Source organism: Periplaneta americana, chromosome 12, assembly GCF_040183065.1.
Source record: "Periplaneta americana isolate PAMFEO1 chromosome 12, P.americana_PAMFEO1_priV1, whole genome shotgun sequence".
Lineage (NCBI taxonomy): Eukaryota > Metazoa > Arthropoda > Insecta > Blattodea > Blattidae > Periplaneta > Periplaneta americana.
This window is the reverse complement of record NC_091128.1, coordinates 26,009,803-26,030,483: the sequence shown is the minus strand read 5'-3', so window position 1 is coordinate 26,030,483 and position 20,681 is coordinate 26,009,803. Positions and strand designations below refer to the sequence as shown.

General features: G+C 35.6%; 1 protein-coding gene across 1 annotated transcript in view; it reads left to right on the top strand.

Annotated features, from left to right (window-relative positions):
- Positions 1 to 481: 481 nt before the first annotated feature.
- LOC138710217 (protein O-mannosyl-transferase TMTC1-like) overlaps positions 482 to 20,681 on the top strand; it is a 1,461,941-nt gene continuing 1,441,741 nt past the window's right edge. The window contains exon 1 of the mRNA XM_069840877.1: positions 482 to 1,586. Within this exon, the coding sequence (XP_069696978.1) occupies positions 1,231 to 1,586 (356 nt within the window). The 5' untranslated portion in view covers positions 482 to 1,230. The remainder of the gene's footprint in view (positions 1,587 to 20,681) is intronic.

The following is a 20,681-nucleotide window of genomic DNA, read 5'->3' as shown; positions in this document are numbered from 1 at the left end:
GCCCTTATGTTTACCAATGTCCGCAGTACTCTGTAGAAAGGCAACGTTCGTACCTCGTCTCGCACACGGACCATTTCTTTGTCTGTTTGTGGAGTTGCACTGTAACTTGTTAGAGCCTAGTTTCTATAAAAAAGATAAATCTAATTCCTATTTTATACTCATGTAACTAGGTTCAGATTCACTCTACATTTATCTGTCTCCGTGGTTCACTCGGGAATAGATCCAGGGCTCGATTTGCTCGTAAACAGTTGCCATCTCGACTCCAAGCATAACGTTACAATATTTGTTATGAATTTAGGATAAGTAATTGCTTTCCGTTGTCTGTAAAGCTGCCAAGTGGTTACCGATATCTTACGTTTCACTGTTACTAGAGGGCAGGTCGATGCTGGACGCTTGCGCAAAATGGCGATACGGAGCTGTATAAGCAGAGCGCCTGTGAGCATCTGCAACCCAGTGCGATTCGCGGAGTCTATGACAACGCATTAACAATAACAACCGAGCATATAGCACCAACACTCAGCTGTTTTCTTCTCTGGTGTTGTGATGTGAAGTGACTTGACACGGCCCTTGATTTGCGTGCGCTAAAATACATCACAAATTAGTGGGTGTGTCTGAGTTACTGTGTCATGATATTACACTGAATTCTGCTATAGAAAACTACACCAAATTATAACTTTTCTCGTACCGAAGGCGGCAAGACTTTCACATTTTTCATGCTTGCAACTTCCGGTAATCATAGAAACACGTGCTTGGAGAGAAATGTATTCATGAGCGGTAAAATATTGTTAGTAGTTCGTACAGCAAATTACAACAAATAGGTATATGAATGTTTTATAGGCTGTAGCATTAAATTAGTGGAATTTGTCGTATTTTCCTTTTTTTAAAATAACGCATCTGATAGCGTTAAAACTGTCACGGGCTGTAAAATCGTTGTGGAACAGAGATAAACGCTTTTAAACTTGACTTCAAATTGTTATTTGATGTCGATTTATATTAGATAGTGCGCTTTGGAGGTGAGGTTAAACCACTTCCTTATTCTTGTGTGACCCACACGTTCTGGTTACGAGAGGTACAGTCCAATTGTCCTTTCTCTTATTTGCGGCGGTGGATCATATATTCGGGACTCTCCGTTCGATCCTAGACAAGACTCGCGTGTCATTGCTCGAGATGAGTTTTGTGCGGGTGTGAGTCGGTCGGTATACGTGTGCGTGGTAAAGTTTTTCGGTCGACATGAGACTCGCAGGCGGTGAGACGCCATCGTCGCCCGGGGGCCCCCGGTGCTCTCGGCCCCCACGTGGGCCCTGCAAGGCGCCTCTCGCCAGCCGGTCGTCCCGGTCCAAGAGCGCCCAAAGTGGCGGCAGCAACGGCCGAGTGTACAGCGTGGTGGGTGTGGTGGCGCTGGGCTGCTACCTGAACGGCCTGACGGGGGACTTCGTGCACGACGACATCCCGGCCGTGACGCAGAACAAGGACGTGCTGGGTCTCAGCCCCGTCAGCCAGCTGTTCCGCAACGACTTCTGGGGCACGGCCATGAGCGACCTCGGCAGCCACAAGTCCTACCGTCCGCTCACCACGCTCACCTTCAGGTCAGTCCGTGAGCTGCACTTCTCTTACCAGTATCACTGCGACTCGCCACTCAATAAGACAACAACAACTTAAAATAAACAACCGTAATTTATTAGTTACGCCGGTATATTGTAGAGAAATAAGGAGATGGATGGGCTCATCTCTCAACTTTGTGATGAAGAGCCTCAAATTACAGCTGAATTGCCGAAAATTTGAAATAAACATTCAGAAGTTCTTATTCATCACATCAGATACAGTATGTAGATAAGTAGTAAGACTAACTACCAATCTGTGAGTTGCTGCATTTTTTCAAACAACTTCCATAAATACTGATTCGCCTCACCAAACTCAAGAATACGTTCTTATAACAACTTAACCTATGTTACGACGTTTTTCCGTTTCCAGAATACAGGGTGAACCATAAGTAATATCATTAATTTCAGGGGATTATTCTTTGAGGCATTAAAAAAAAAATACTTTAATACAGTTTTACTCGTTTGTATTTCCTTCAATAGATAATTAAACATTCACTAACGTGTTTTGGGAAAGCCATCGATTTAATTCCCAATATGCTAAGTCAATTTAAGAGAGTAGTGTATTATGATCATAAAAAATATTTTTGTCCTTTAAGGGGAGACAGAGGTGAAATTTTCGAACAAAACTGAAGAAAAAATGAAAATTTGGTTTTTTTCCATTTTTATTATCTTTATTTTCATATTCCGATGTTAGTTTTTTATTTTGTGCCCTTTAAAATTATGAAATTAAAACCAAGATAACTGTATTACTATATTATTCCCATAATAAACTAATACTTATTATTATTTATATACCTTCTCTGAACATATAAATAAAAAGAAATGTTGAAAATTTCTTACAATATGGTGCATGGAGCACTTTATATCAAACGATATAAAGTTTTATAAAATTATTAATATTTACAGAACTATTGCACTTAGAAAGTTGAAACTTGGTATGTCCATTACTAATAACATACTTAGTATACATGATCAATTTCAAAAAAATCGGATAAATTTTGTGGATTTTGAAATCTTCACCTCTGCCTCCCCTTAAATGTGCAGAAATTTCATCCGAACAAATGTTACATTGTAAAATTCCTTTGCAGAACGAAAGGTAACATTTGTTCGGATAAAATTTCTGCGCATTTAAAGGACAGAGCTAACATTCTTTCAACCATTTATTATCATAATACACTGCTCTCTTAAATCGACTGAGCATATTGGAAATTAAATCAATAGCTTTCCTATGTAAAACAATTTTTATCTGGGAAAGGAAGCAAAAACGAGCAAAATTGTATTAAAATTTTTTTGTTTGAAATATCTGGAAGTATAGCCACTAAAATTAATGGCATTACTTACCTTTCATCTTGTATATTGAATTCTTAATAACATATCTTCTTCCGGACAAAATATTATTCCCATCCAACAAACACTTCGTCTGTATAAACATTTTGATCTCTTTCTACACATTGCTACTTTATCAAATGTAAAAAGTTTAATGCGCTGTATCTCAATTTCAAGATTATGTAATTAAATTTTAGTTCCAGACAGTGCGTCGATTATAATGACCACGGAGGAAAATCTGGCATAAAGCCTGAAACACAAATTCTGACTCAATTTATCATATTGAACACAAGTGTGACATAGGCTCAAAAATCAATGTTTATCTATAATAAATAGGCACATATCGTGACTTAATTTTCCTGAGTAAGATTAAGTGGCAAAGCTTGAAAGTCAGTGACATTATCTAGTTTTGTGACAGATACTCACAAATCCGGACACGTAACAAAATCGTTAATTAGTTAAAAATCAGAGATATTCTTTGAGTTTGTAATAGACGTCCACGAACCATGATTAAAGTCACCAGATTTGCAACGACTAACTACAAAATGATTTGCTGGGATGAATAGTCAGAAATCTTGATTTACGCTGCCTGATACAGACGAATAGAGAAGACAGTTCACAACTAATTAATTTAATACATGTTTGAGTAAAGAGCAATAGCGTCAATCACGTCCACGAGAGTTACAGATATCTAATGAGATGGATTTCCCACTCAGTAAGTTGCTACAGGTTTGTGTTAAACAGCCACTAAGTCAGAATTGTCCAATCAGACTTAAAGGTAAATACCGAATTCTAAATTAAAAGAATTACTTTAAGTCTGAGCTAAACAGTCGAAACCACAGAATTAAAAAAATTGTTGTTACAATTCACAAAATTTACAGGTCCAGACTCAAATAACGAGAATCAGAGACAAGTAGCTGACTTAATAAGTCAGTGAACCTCATTTCATCTTCTTGTATGGTGAATATAATGACACGAATCCTTAAGAACATTAATATTGTATTAATGTTTCCATATATAAATACTTTGAGCTTACTACTGCTTCACGAATAGGCATAACTTTTACATCACTGACCTTTATCATTCTTTAGTTTCTTTCTTTCTTTCTTTCTTTTTTTTTTTTTTTTTTTTGCTTTGTTTACTTCTTCATTTCTTAACGATATGTGTGTATATGTGTGTGTGTTCTTATTTTAGTAAACTTGGAGTTCATTTCATTACTACGGCCTAGAAATTCCTATTCAACTTTGTATTTTATCAAGTGTGATTCAAATTTACTCGAAATATTTACAAACCGTCTATATATCACGTGCCAGTAGATACGAGAAGGTATTGACTAACCTTCACGTCAGAAGGCAATATTCTGACGCAGTTTGATATATACCTTCTCTATTCGAGTCCCGGCATCATTATAAATAAAACATCCTCCCCATTTCTGCTTCGCTTATACATTTCAATGTCACCACATGTCATGCAAGCTTTAAGCTGCGGACTTCCATGAAAACGCAAACGTCATGACTACGTTGAAAGATGTACGGACACCAAGCATTAAAATAGTTCGTGAGTTTCAATCATTCAGATTATTCTCTTGCATTTCAAAGATAAATTGTATCGATATCTTGAAGATTTTTAATAAATCCTCCATGGGGAAAGATTCTTTCGAGTTTTTGCGACAAAATAAACATTAAAATAAATATAAAGACTAACAAACAAAAGTATTTTATAATGAAATTATTGCTTGAACGCACTCTCGTCATCATGTGACATCACAAATAATATACAACGTTTGCAGATACAAATTACAAAAACAACATACAGGAAAAGAAAGAAATAAAGGACATAGAGGAATGGAAAAATAGCAAAACGATAAATACGTAATTTGTTGATAGATAAATCTATATAGACTATTTCGTTTATATGACGTCATTCCATTTTCGACCAATGAAGTGTCATGAAATTTTGAATTCCAACCAATCACAGTCAGACTTTGCGATAATTTTTGCAGCTAGATTTATTGCTATCAATTTATCGCATGGTCGTTCTTTTGTTTAGTCGTTGTCGCCAACTGTTTCCCCGTAAATTGATGATCATGAATACATTAAAATGCAACTACACGGGTAAACTTTTCATTCAACTTTAAAGCAATGAATGCAAGATTGATATTTAATATTAATCAATATATTTACGCAGTGAAGACCACTTTCAAAACGGCGTACCATGTAGACACAAAATCTTCGTGCATCTTAATTGAACGTACCTTTTAAACTTGATTGTTTCAATATTCTTCCCAGATTGCAACCATACGCGATTGGAATATTGAACTGTGTAGTTGCAGCTTTAATTCCGTTACACACTACAGCAAGAATGCGTTTGTCGAGCTATAAAAAATGCTTTCGTGTAGCACTGATTGTAACGGTCGAAATAAGACACAGCTGACATTGGTCCTGCTTCCACAGGTAACATAACCTATAAGTAGCCTATAAAATATGTATTTTGTGAATGAAATGAAACAATTAATAGAAAGTCAGATGTTAAAATTTATGTAACATCATCGCATATCAAACTCAATGACCTTGCAGAGTAATAATAAAGTCTTTGGCCAAATTGCCTTCCGTATGGCGTAATAAAATTCGTGTTTTAATTAGGTCTATCTATAACGAGATGGCTTCACTGTGTAGCAACATGTCTCGCTGTGAATACATAAGCATTGGTATATAGCTGTCCCCACTGTCACTGTTAAATTAAATTATGATTTCAGCAGATAATGAAAATTATTTGTTATAATAATAAGAGAAAAGTGCAGTACATGTAATTAACATTGTTAAACCTGTATTTCGCTTTTCACAATTGGCATTACTGAATAATAACATAGAATTTCTTTATTGCAGTAATCGATATTCATCTACGAGTATTTCAATTTCACAATGTCGAAATAGGTTAAGTATTCGTTAATAAACAATTATTAACATTTTGTGATCGAATTTTAGGGATATATTACTTACATTTTTATTTTAGTCACGAATAGTCCCAATAAATGCAACTCGAGGTCTGAGATTTCCCAGATAAATCTCAGACCTCTCGTGACATTACTACAGATAAATTTAAAGTAAGTGAATGGCGGGATGTACAAATAAATGTATAAAGTAACACAATTAACAAAGAGAAAAAAAGATAATAGATTACAATGCGTAAATAATGTGCAAATATATCAAAGAAAATTAATAAGTGAAAAATAAAAGCAAATTAATAATGCAAATAAATCAGTAATAGCAAATAAACACATTTAGATTTGGCCTAAATAATAAGTAATATACATAAATATTTGAAGAAATCTTCAACATCTATGGATCATTTATACGTAACAGGTAGGAAATAATAATACTAATAATAATAATAATAATAATAATAATAATAATAATGAATCATTATCTTCATCTTCACTTTAAATGTAATCATGCAATAAATTTTCAATGAAAATAAACATCTTTAATTAATTAATTAAACATGCAAATTATAACATTCGCTCGTACATAATAAACAGAATGTAGGCAAGCATAACTACAGAGAAATGACTTTTTAAAACGGATAGAATTAATTTAATAAAGGATTAAATAAACAAAAATAAATAAGTAAAAGAATAAATAAATTTTATAAAAATTATTCTCAACTTAAGTGTTCTATATATTAATCCATACTTCTTACAATTAACAGAAAATGTTTACACTTTGCTGGTGATAAAAATTTAACAACAAAGGAAATAAAAAAGTAAAAATTCTGCGAAAAGTATTTTAACACTGACTTCCAACAGTCTGAGCCAATTATCAATTGTTTCTCAACAGATTTCATACGGCAGCAATGGCAATCGATCAGTAAGATAGTTCGAACATGCCACGTCTACTTTAAAAACGTTTGGATTAAGAAATGTGCACATAATTAAATTAATTCCTTTAAAAACTGTTTTACGGATAAAAATATTAAACAATTAAGAATTAAATAGGCTTAATTATAAAATTTAACAAGCCTTCGGGTTTGAACCGGGACCTATTTATTTTATCTGCAAAGAAATACATTACCATTGAGCCATACCACAGCAATACGGTACAGTAATGCAGAAGTCGAGAAAAAATATCTCTGTCAGCATGGACGAACGGTTCTGTTAAAAATAGTGGGCGACTCACTCACTCACTCACTCACTCACTCACTCACTCACTCAAGGAATCCGCAGGTACATTGTCGCCCTCACATAACCCCGCCATCGGTCCCTATCCCGTGCAAGATTAATCCAGTCTCTATCGTCATAACCCACCTCCCTCAAATCCACTTTAATATTATCCTCCCATCTATGTCTCGACCCTCACAGAGATCTTTTCCCTGCGGGCGGCCTCTCTACTAACCCTCTATATGCATTTATGTATTTGCCATACGTTCTAAATGCTCTGCCCATTTGATGCGTCTGGATTTAATGTTCTTAATTATGTCAGGTAAAGAATATAATGCGTGCAGTTCTGCGTTGTATAACTTCCTCCATTCTCCTGTAACTTCATCCCTCTTAGCTCCAAATATTTTCCTAAGAACTTTATTCTCAAACGCCCTTAATCTCTGTTCTTCTCTCAAAATGAGAGTACAAGTTTCACAACCGTTAATATAACGGTTTTATAAATTCTAACTTTCAGATTTTTTGACATCAAACTAAATGACAAAAGGTTCTCAACCAAATAATAACAGTCATTTCCCATATTTATTCTGCTTTTAATTTTCTTTCTAGTGTCATGTGTATTTGTTACTGTCACTCCAAGAATTGTTCAACCTTTTCGAAAGATAAATCTCCAATTTTTATATTTCAGTTTCGTACAATATTCTGGCCACGAGACATCTATATATATAATTTTAACTGGTATTGGAAATTACGGGAAAAGAGCTGAACGGATTTTAATAAATGGCCACTCATTTTGAACCCAAAGTTTTTCAGAAAAATAGTAGTTTTCAGTGAAATGTCAATTTTCCTACATCATTTTCGTATTTTCCAAAATCCATCTTTCGTCAGTTTTGAGAACTAATTGCATTTCAGAATAAAACAAAACACACACTACAATAAATAATAGGCTATTACAGGAAGGCCATGACCTGCAGGATTGCTGACATATTTAGAGTTCAAAGGTGTAAAATGTGGACAATATTCTCAAGACAGTATAAGATAATTATGTTTCTTTATATTACAGTATATTTCTATCATCTGTTTTAAGGTTCAGGCGCAACTGCCCATCCTTTCCTGATTATTGTGAGGTACATGAACAAAAATCAGACAGATAACCACAAGTATAGGACGCTAGTAACAATTATTGCATATTTCAAAGAAGATCTGAATCACTGAGTAAACATTGGAAAATATTTCGTTTTTAGTAAAGACCGTATCAGAAAATATTTCTCTTTTATATTTCAAAATTAATTAATTGCAGGATTTCTGTTTCATTTTAAAGTATTTCTCTTATCCTCCGAAACTCAGTTTCATTGTTCCCTTCGCTTAAACACATCACTAAATCCTACTCTTAAAGAAGACGTGCAGTTGACAAACTTATAATTCAGACTCAACAGGAGAGTCATTTTACCTTCCTAATACATCATTATTTTCACAACCAACTACATCATTACAACACCATAATTTCTTTCTGAGCTTTTCCATACTTATTTCCCATTATTTATCTATACCTTCTCTCCTTTCTTAGAACAATCCTCCTCCTTTCAATAATTCTCAACAGAATCATGTTTCTAGTGAATCACCTTTCGACATCTTAAAATTAATTTTGTTGTTCTGATAAGTCTTTGTAATGTTTTTGACAGTTATTTATATTATTTATATTTTAAATCACAATTACTTATCAATTATGTCTAATGAAACAAATATTATAGAAAATAATAATTGTCAATGTATTTTATTGTTATTGAAAGGTAAGGTTTTTACCTTTGGGATCAACAGACTTGGATTTACATTTATAATATCTAATTTTTCAAGACATAGTTATAATTTGATTTTACAATTTAGATATTGTTTTTAAATTTTTGGTTGTCTCACATCTATTATCTTAAAATTCATTTTGTTGTTCTGATAAGTATTTGTAATGTTTTTGACAGTTATTTATATTTTCTATCAGAATGACATCAATTATGTACGAGTACAATGAAACATATGACTGAAAATATAAATAACTGTCAAAAACTCCTTTCGACACATCTTCACTTAATTCTTCATATCACATCAACTTCTCCTCATCAATCTCATTAGTGTTATCTCCATACTTTTTCTCATTTTCTCCTTTACATTATCTCCGTACTTCTACCCTTCCTACCAGTTCGCATATTCTTAATATTCCTCATTACCATTATGTAGCCCCAATTGGGTCTACTTCTTATGAACATGATTACCTTTATAATTTTACTTAAACTCATACCCATCTTTTCCATTTTAATTCTTGCTCTCTTCCTCCTAATAGATCTCACTCCAGTTCTTTTACTCTTAACGTTCCCATCAGCATATAACTAGAGAGCAGCGGAATAGGGTTTACAACCGGTTTTCTTCCGACAGGTCAGAGACCATCCGTTAAGGTAGAGCATCCAACCGAATGTTCGAATTTCAACCAGTTGCCCCTGATATTTTGCAGGCTAGACAGAACACTGGCATTTTCGGAGTACACAAACGAAATAAATATTGAAGGAAATATACCATGTATAATTGGAAAATGTATTTGCTTAATATAAGCATATAATTAATTACATACTTTATTACACTTATCGCCATAACATATATAGATGAACAAATGGACACCGGTAACAACAAAGGAAATAATATGTATAATGTATAATAATATGAAGTCTGACGTGTAAGGAAATCCAGAATAGAAAAGAATAAATTACAATTAATTACTAAGTAGAAGAGAAAATAATACATACATTCTATTGTAACTTCTATTTGTATGTAAAATTGAATGGATATTTCAAATATATTAAATTTAATATAGGATGTCATTTAAAAAAATGTTATTTTTTGCCACACCTGTACATGAATTAATACTTTTCTGAGATCTCTGCCATAAGTTTCAGTTAGATCTCGCCAACAACTTTTGTTGTTGGTATTTTGTCATAAAATGAATATATATATATATATATATATATATAGAGAGAGAGAGAGAGAGAGAGAGAGAGAGAGAGAGAGAGTTATTAGCAATATTCCATACTTAATTAACACACTGTATAATAGGCGTATGTATTATTTTAGCTCTAAGTCTATTGTGGTCTTCGAGTTAGCGAGAGGGTGTCATATCTGAAAATGAATTTGGAAGCGAGTTCGAATCCCACTCCGACTGATTACCGGGTTGGGTTAAGTGTTCACTACCGGTAACTGTTAAGCGAATGTCAGGTAAGCCGATAGTTAGTCCTCCTTTCATAAAAATATCACATCGTTATTACCAAATTCATCGATGCCAGATAATCGCTTAATTGATTAAAAGTCTTTAAATAATCCATTGGAAAAAAAAGAGAGCATGTCATTTTGAACATGAAGATTTACGATTAAGTTTTGATATTTTAAAATGTAGTTCCTTTTCAATAATGAAATTTTAAAAATGAATTGGCCATATTCCGTACAACAAAAATATGCCCGAATGGAGATAAAACTGGTTAAATTACTTGGAAGAAATGTAATATAATAATCCCTAATTTACTGTAATATTAACAACAAATGCAATCACAGAGAGACAGATTTTACCTCAGATAGGTTCGAGAGGCCTCAATCCTAAAGAATAATTATAAATATTACACTTAATTATATCAAGACAGCATCCAAGGGATGTTCAACTTACACACTTCAAGAAATACAGAATGCAATATTGCGGCCGAACACCTTAATGTCATGAGAGGAAATCCTGAAAAAAATTGAGTCCTATTATTAGACTAATTCATAACAATGCAGCGGATTGTGCTTTATGAATGACTAATATACAGTAAACTGCATTCATTTTCAATTAATTTGTTTAATTACTATTTCGCTCATTCAGCGACGTGGCGCCGTAGTTTAAAGCATCCTGCCTAAGACTCGTGTTACGAAATGCGCGCTGGTTCCAGTCCTCATCGGGGAAGAAATTTTCTCATGAAATTTCGGTCAGTGGTTGAGACCGGACCACACCCAGGATCCTGTTGCATCTGAGGAGCTATGACAGGTAGAGAAATTAGGTTATGAAAGCTAGCTATAACGGTTGGGGTGGGAACATCATCCTAACCATAAGATACTTCCATTCTAGTTCGATGATAGTCCACCTCTGATTCGGCATGTAGACGTGAGACCAGCAGACGGCTAGTCAGCCTGGGCCCTTTAACTCCACAGAATTATTATTATTATTATTATCATTATTATTATTATTATTATTATTATTATTATTATTATTATTTCGCTCATGTACGAAGTCATTAATGGAGTTATCTACCTTTTGATTTTCAAACAACCAGAATAATCTATCAATGAATTATTCTCGATTTCAATTATCATTTTTATTGTGTCTGATGATTCGCAATTAATTCTGCAGATCAATAAGAAATATCACATCTAATAAACTCAAAATACTCAATTAACATTAGATCCTTCAGCATTAAGTACCCCGACAAATTTAATTTTACGTGAAATCACTTCATAATAGCACATCGTTCATCGTGTTTATAATATAGTAAATATTTCGATTATTTCGTTGCAATTAGAACAGTTAACATTCGATGGCACTAGCCGTATTTGTCATCATCATAATCATCATCATCATCATCATCATCATCATCCTGAGAAGTATTAGGCCGAGAGGCCTGTTTATAGTCGTATTTGCAAGTAATCATTTTCATTCTTTGTTTATGAATACGAGAAACTTTTAATAAGGTATACATGTGAGTAAACAGTATACCGGTGTATCATTATCTTAATCAAGTTAAATAATTATTTACTATTATATTCTCGAAATAGTCAAATTAAATATCACGTCACTTTCCATTTCTTTTTGGAGAAATTTATTCTTTGTTCTCGTTAGTGAATTTACGAACAAAATTGAGACTTCTTGAGATATTACCTATGAGAATTTTTTAATAATGATGACAATACTAAAAAAAATTTAGTTTTTACTGAAAATGCACATCTTAACAAAATGTTAGAAAATAATTTAGCAGAGGTGTAATGCGATCGAAATACATCGACAGATGCAAGAGTTGAAGTAGTAGACCAGATATTACACTTCTAGCAAAAAAATAATAAACACGATTTTCTTAAATATAATCCAATTCCAAATACAGAAAATTCACAATGTGCTCAAACTTCCAAAATATTAGGCCTAATTAATATAAATTTGAATTGCAGAAGTTTATTTAAGATAATCGATCTATATATCTAACCAGTACTGATTCAGCAACAGCTGTAATTCCACGTATACTTCAGGACATCCTTAAAACGTCTCTATATCAATAATAAGATATTGAAGATAATGCAGAAAACAGTGCTGTTGTAGTGAAGGTCGCCTGGCCAACGTATATTGTGAATAGCGTGTGTACTTCCTAACCAAGTGTTCTGAGGTTCGATTCACGGCGTCAGCAATGAGAGACATTTACGTTTTGTCGACGGGACTGAGAGTCAATCTGTTGTCTTGTGATCGTCCTGTGATGTGATTGCGGTAGTCTTGCGTAATGCCGATCGCATGATCAAGGAGGTCCGCATTTGTGAGAGTATAGTGCATGATCAGATGAATCTCCCTCCCCTAACTTGAATGATGTGTAAGTCGGACTAAGGGTGAGATTAAGCAGAGTGAGTGAGTGAGTGAGTGAGTGATGAGTGAATGATTGAGTACTTTTATGTTGTTATATACTCAAATATTATAGATGTAATCTGTTTCTCATAACGTATCTCAAGCGCTGGTCTTCCATCCAGGCGGCCCAGGTTCGACTCAAGCCTGATGGAATTTGTGGTGGACAAAGTAGACGTTGTGTAGGGTCTTTCTCGAGATACTGCCGTTCCCTTCATCATTTTACCAACACTGTTATTATGTTAGAGCCTGTAAGTTGTTTCACCACTCCCTACGTACTGTTTGTCTTTTCTGTATTGCTACTTCCTGTGAATTTATTGAAGTGTTTAGTGCTACGAAAAAATTGGAAATAAATACGTAATGGAAGTATCCGAAGTCTCTAAGTGTTTCGTAAATGTTAAAATTCGTTAAGATTTGTTTTTTTTCTTACAAGTGTCGCCTAAGCGTTTACTGCTTTCTTCTACCTATAATCAGGGTGATGTAATGTGTTCTAAAGTTGTTATTTGTGTTGTGTTTGTGTTTTCAGTCGTGTTCCTGTTGTGATTTTGTACTTGTGTTATTCTGTATTTATGTAATTGTACTGTAATTGTGTTCTTTAATTTGTTTCACGCCTTGTCTCTAAAACAATGTTAACACATATTATATGTATATTATTTTAATGTACCGAAGTACATATGATATTTCCATGCAGATATTCTGCGTCATCATACGATGAAAGAGTAATGGAACGGAGAAAAATTCTCTCCGGCGCCGGGATTTGAACCAGGGTTTTCAGATCTACGTGCTGATGCTTTATCCAAGAGTTGGAGCTTAATCTGAGACGATTCCGTTCGGCGCCGGGGTGGTATCCGGTGTGGCTTAGTGGATAAAGCATCAACACGTAGAGCTGAAAACCCGGGTTCAAATCCCGGCGCCGGAGAGAATTTTTCTCCGTTCCATTACTCTTTCAACATATTATATGGTTAGTGATTCAGTTTATGTTTATGTGAATATACACTGGGCTTTGGGTGCAACATGTCTTCTTTTCTTCAGGGTATTTACATGATTAATTTTTTTTTTCACTTCTATTCTAAAAATGGCTACAAGATTCAGTTTGGAGCAAAGACGAAAGATTGGGGTATAGATGGAGGTGTTTCAGTCTTCACAATGGTTCGAACAGCCTACTTCAACAGTGATCCATCATCTTTATTAACCATTTACCTTCATTTATGACAAGTTCGTCGAAATCGACTGAGTTCATGACAATTACAAAGCAAACAGCTGTCGACCACGTATAAGCCGATTCCTTCAAAACATAACTGCTGTACAAGAGGCTTTCTTCAGTAGTCCAAATAAATCAACAAAAGGATAGAGTGCAGAATCTGTAGTCTTTCGAAATCAATTGTATCGAAAATCTTGGCTGGCACTCCATTGCACTTTTCCCTGGGTGTTCGAACGTTATCTTTATGAAACACTTCAACGAAGATGGATTGGCAGAGGACCAATTCAAAGGCCAGCACGTTCGCCGCACTTTCCTTCGTGCAATTTTTGACTGCGGGTTATGCTACCAAGCCACGTAATATTAACGATTTGAGAGAGAGAATGACTGGTTTAATTGCAGAAATTCCACAAGAAATGTGCATCCAAGCTTTGAATATTATATGGAAAACGTTCCTTACATTAGATATATTATGTTTAACATGTGGAGAAATTTTTAAGTTGGTGTGTTAATATTTTTTAGAGACACGCTGCATATTATCGTGTTATTTTGAGTTCTGTTTGGAAATTGGTGTGTTCTTTTTTTGTGTTTCGTATTTTTTGTTAAAATTTTCTTTTTTCATTTTTATATTGTACCAGTATTACCATCGGGTATCTCTCCATTCGCAATGTAATCAATAATTAATTCAATAATAATGCCTGGAGAGACAACAGATTCAGAGTCGACGACGAGAATCGTAATTTGAAGAGATCAGATCAAATCCATGTCAGAAGAAAAACTAGTGGATGAGAATAATTTAATGTGTCCAGAAACTAACAGGCCAGAATCAAATAAGAAAGGCTGCGGAATACTTGGTATTGGAGGGAATATACACAAAGCTTCGAGATCTGATAAGACCTGCGGATAGCCTACATCTGCTTGTACTGACGAAATTTATATCGGACATTAACGGGATGCAATGCCCCAGAAATGCTATTGCCGATGTCTTTGTTTCCGAACACCCGAGTTTAAATGCAATTTAAATTCAAAGTACACGATCAACGCTCCCGGGCTTCAATAGAAAGTGAAAGCACAATGGAGGCGAGTCAGCTGGGGGTCGACGCGCGTACGTGTGTTTATATCGGGGAGCGTACACTCGAGCACAAAATTCGGCACTGGATTTGCTGAACGACCATAGTGAAGGAATTACAAACAGGAAACCATCGTTCAAGTTTAGGCGAAGACAACTTGATGAAGAACAAAGACTATTTTGGAACAGATTTAAAAAACCACTCCCGTTTCCAATATCACCAATACAACGTTCATCTTCACACCGAACTATATTAATTTCGAAGCAATTACACATATTCGTGTTTTATATGGAGTTATTATGAACACAACCCGCAGACAAGCAAAGAGCATTTCGCAAGGAGGAATCAATTTCGTTCGCCGCAGACTCCACAATAATCACTATGAATTCACTCACTATATACTGTCTTCCTCCGACGAGTTTAGCGCTGGAAACTGTGGTATTCTTGCCATCGGTGCGGGGGGGTTGCAGGTAGATTCTTTTGTTGCTACAGCCAAGCCGAGCCGAGCGGAGCGGAGTGGAAAGTATTAATCGTCCAAAAATATGCAGTCTTCAGTTTGTAGTAGTGTGTGAATATGTGCACCTGTTAGGTACTCTATATTCGAGTGAAATGTTTTCAGTATGATCGTACTTTCTTCCAGACTGCCGCTGTCACTGTTCCTTCCCACTCCAGTACCGCGCTAGGCTAGTCGGAATCGCATTCCTCTCAGCACTAAACTCCTGAGAGGATGACAGTATTTGAAGTTTTAGGTGAAAACTTGCAATTAAATCTACAATCTAGAAAAAGGATATTCTTAAATATCAAATAATTTCTTCGGTTTTTGTAGCCATCAATCATGAACCTTAACGTCATAATAGTGTGACTGCAGCGCGATAAAAATAAATAAAATCAAATAATATTCACTATCCCTAAGTATTGACAAATGAAGGCTATTCCGTAAATACCATATGTACGAGTGTGTGAGTGGGTGTATGTATATAAATGTATGTATATATGTATGCATGCATGTATGTATGTACAGTATATATTTATTTATTTATTTATTTATTTATTTATTTATTTATTTATTTATTTATTTATTTAGTCAACTGTCCGAAGACAGGTCTGAACCTCACAAGTGATACCGACAAGGCACCACTTATGAGGCAACTACTCCAGGAGATAATGGGAAACGGTGGCCAGCTCTTTTCCCCTCCATTGCACACATCGCCGATTAGCGACATATTACAGTAATCGTACTTCAGATGCTTACAAACAATTGTTGTTCCTCTGACATGTATTGTCAAGTGAGATGTACTGCCTCACAGTACTGTTCCCCAAGAAAAGTACGAGCCGATTGAATATCTCTGATAATAGATGTACTGTTGCCCAAGAAAAGAATGAGACGATTAATTATTTCTGAGTCTCAGATGTAAGACACTGCGCACGATCGGACACCAGAGCACTGATACGCAAGATAACGTATATTGAGTTACTAAAATTCAGACTGTTTGGTTTGTTACTAGCATCGTTCCGAAATTCATTTCAAAACTACAAAAAATAGGGTAATATGATATAAATAATAGATAAATATATACATAAATCATGTAATAAAATCGACATTGGACTTTCATGACTAGATCGACACTCCGCACAGAAAGGAAAGCTTTGGAAAATATATTCCTTCCTTCCGCCCGAGAACGTTTTCCCGAAGAAACTTGCTGTTCCAGCAGGATAACCATCTCGTGCACTATGCCGCAAGTATTCAAAGATGGTTTCAAAGGAGACCCGAGATCGAAATCATTCATTGGCTTCCGAAGTCACCTGATTTGAATGTCATCGAAAACTTATGGGTCGAATTGAAAAAGAGAAGGATAGCCACCTATTCCCACCAACGCCCTCGAAATCGAGACGAATTGTGGGGTCAAGTTGTTGACACTAGGAAAATCTCGTTGATGATCAGAACTTATTCCACAATCTAGTGACATTTATGCCGAATTTGACAGAGCTGTAATAGAAGCTGATGGCATGTGGACAAGATTTTACGTTTACAGGTCTCTTTTTGTTTCTTAAGTTTTTTTTTTTTTTTTTGTTTGAGGAAGAAATACTTTTAACTTCCCCGTAAGATTTATTTTTAGACGAGGTTCAGCCCACTTGTAAGACTCAGAAATTGGGCATAAATTATTTCATACTTTTCGACAAATTAGAGAGTCGAGGGACTCTGAACAAAGTAATTACATCTCAATAAAAAAAAAAGTTTTACCTGATATCGGAACCGAGACGTTTCAGTTATACAGTGGAACCGACACGCTACTGTATGATCTATCGAGACAAGACCGTGACATTGAAAGCAGTCCAGAATTTAGATTTCACAGCAGGCATTTGCCATTCGGTACAGAGAAGCAATGATATTTTGTGGCGCAAGCTATGTTGTGAAACAGTGGTGGCCGTAAGTGGGTGTTTTCTTCGTGGTCCTTATTCTTGTCCTTGTCCTTGTTGTGATCCTTGTAACAATTCTTGTTGTATTTGTCATGGTACTTATCGTGGGTTTGGTCCTTATCGTGGGTTTTGTCCTTATCGTGGTACTTTCGTATTCCTATTCGTGAACCATATCGTAGTCGTTATTGTTATCCTTGTCGTGGTGCTTTCCGTTGTCCATGTCGTCATCATTATCGTAGTCCTTGTCGTCTTTCTCGTGATTCTTATCGTTATCTTATTGCTTTTTGTTGTAGTCCTAATCATGGTCCTTGTTCTCTTTGTCATGGTTCTAATCGTGGCCTTGTTGCTTTTCGTAATGCTTGTCATAGTCCTTGTTGTGTCCATGTCGTAGTCCTGATTGTTATCCGTATTGCGATGCATGACCTGATCCTTACTGCGGTCGTTGTTATTCTTGTCTTTGTGTTAGTCCGTGTCGTGGTCCTATAATTGTCGTTGTTTCTTTGTCGTAATACTTATCGTGGTCATTACTGTTGTCTAAGCCATGGTGTCTTTTTGCGATTATTCTTGTGGTGAATGTCATGGTCTATATCATGATATTTATCGTGGCCCTTGTCCTCATCGAGATCCTTATAGTGGTCCTTGATGTCTTTGCTATGTTCTTTATCGTGGTCGTTTTTTTCTCTGTTGTCAATCAATACAGACCGATATCAATTCTTCCCATTGTTTCAAAAGCATTAGAACATATTGTACACGGACAACATACGAACTATCTCGACGAACACAAACTCCTTGATGACTATCAAACGGATTTTAGGCATGGACACAGAACTACTACAGCCCTCCATGTAGTGACTGAGAACATCCGTGAAGCTATGGATAAAGGTGAAGTAACGGCACTAACTCTTCTCGATTTCAGCAATGCCTTTAGTTCTGTTGATATCGACTTGCTTCTTGCAAAGATGAAGACTTTGCACCTGTCAGACAATACCTTGAGCTGGATAGACTCCTACCTACGGGACCGCCAACGTGTATTTCACTTGATAATCAATTCTCCCAATGGCGATGCACAAAGGCGGGAGTGCCCAGGGCTCCGTATTAGGAGCACTACTCTTCTCTATCTACATAAATGACGTATCAAAGAACTTACAGTATTGGCGATATCACCTCTATGCCGACGACCTACAACTTTACATACATTCCAGACCCAATACGATCAATGAATGGGTTGACAAGTTGAATTGTGACCTAGCCACTGTCTCCACTTGGGCGGCCAATTTCGGACTCGCACTTAATCCAAGTAAGATTCAAGCTATAATTATTGGACATAAGCGTTTAGTTAACTCCCTTAATAACAGTAATCTTTCAGTTGTTTCCCTTAACAACACGCTAATCCCTTATTCATCTGTCGTAAAAAATCTTGGCTTCTTTTTTGATAATAATCTAAGTTGGAATTTTCAAGTTAAAGAAACGATAAAAAAATCTGTTCCTCCATTCACTGTTTGAGTCGCTTGAGAAACTTCTTGCCCCAGCAACTAAAACTTACCCAAGTACAAACCTAGTAATGCCGCACTTCGATTATTGTGACGTTTTGTTAAGTGACCTAAGTTTTGAACTGTCAGTCAAGTTACAGCGAGCTCAGAATGTGTGTGTCAGATAAGTGTGGAATATCCGACGATATGATCACATATCACCGTCCTTCGCAAGTCTCTCGTGGCTCCGACTTAAAGAACGCAGAACTTTACACTCTTTGTCTTCAATCTTTCGAATTCTGCACACCTCAACACCAAATTACCTTTCGTCTCGTTTCTCTTATCTATACTCTAACCACGACGTAAATACCAGATCACTTATCTGTGGCACGCTAATTATACCTCTTCATAGAACATCTTGTTATTTATCAACTTTTACAGTATCCACCTCGCGTCAATGGAATTCCTTGTCACAAAGTGTTAGGGGCTGCAAGACAATAAACACCTTTAAAAAACAGCTCAAAAGATAACCTTATTAGCATTTCACTCCAATCATACTGATTTAAATTATCACTGACTACATTGTTACTTCTTTCTTTAGACATCATCCTCATAGTGCTGTATTTTCAAAATGGTCTCATAATAATCTCTTTCTATTATCTAATATTATTTGAAATACATTAACATTCTATGTATTTTATCTTAATTCTGCTACACAGTTTATTTCAGTGTTTAATTAATAGTTCATAGTATTTTGTTGTTCAGTTCGTAAATAACTCTTGTATACATGTAACTCTTATCTAAATCAAATTGTTGAATTCTTTGTAAGTTCATGCATATGTATATATACTTTTTGCTGGTTGAGTGTAAGAGAAGGCCTTACGGTCTTAACTCTGCCGTCTAAAATATAGCATTATTATTATTGTTATTATTATTATTATTATTATTATTATTATTATTATTATTATTATTCTATGCTTTCTTCGAGTCCTTACCACAATGCTTGTTGCCATTGTAATGTCCTTTTTCAATCTTGTGTTTCGTCATGGTCCCTAATGTGGCCTTGGTCCTTATCGTGATTCTTATAGTTGTCCCTGTCTTTGTCCATGTAGCGTCCTTATATTGGTCCTTGTTGTCTCTAGCATGGTCCTTACCGTGATAATTGTTACCTTTGTCGTGTTTTTTTCTCGTTAACGCCGTTGTTTTTGTCGTGGTCCTAGTTGTCATTGTAATGGCCTTATCGTTCTTTGCGTCTTTGTCATGGTTTTTATCGTCGTCCATGTAACGATTGTTATCGAGGTTCTTTTCTTCGCCAAAGCCACGCTTCTTACATTGATCTTTCTTTTCTTTGTTGGTTATTTAACGACACTGTATCAACTACGAAGTTATTTAGCATCGATGAGATTGGTGATAGCGAGATTATGTTTGGCGAGATGAGGCCGAGGATTCGCCATAAATTACTTGTCATTCACCTTACGGTTCGGGAAAACCTGGAAAAACCCAACCAGGTAATCAGACCAAGCGGGGATCGAACCCGTGCTCGAAAGCAACTTCAAACCGGGAGGCAAGTGCCTTAACCAACTGAGCCACGCCGGTGGCTCATTGGTCCTTATCGTCATCCTCATTCTCTTTGTCATGTTTTTCATCGTGGTCATTGTTGTTTTGCCTCGGTCTTTGTTGTCATTGTAATAGCCCCTATTTTTCTCCTTATTTTTGTTATGGTCTTGGTCCTTATCGTAGTCCTTGTCGTGATCCTTATCGTAGTCAGTGTTGCTGTTCTT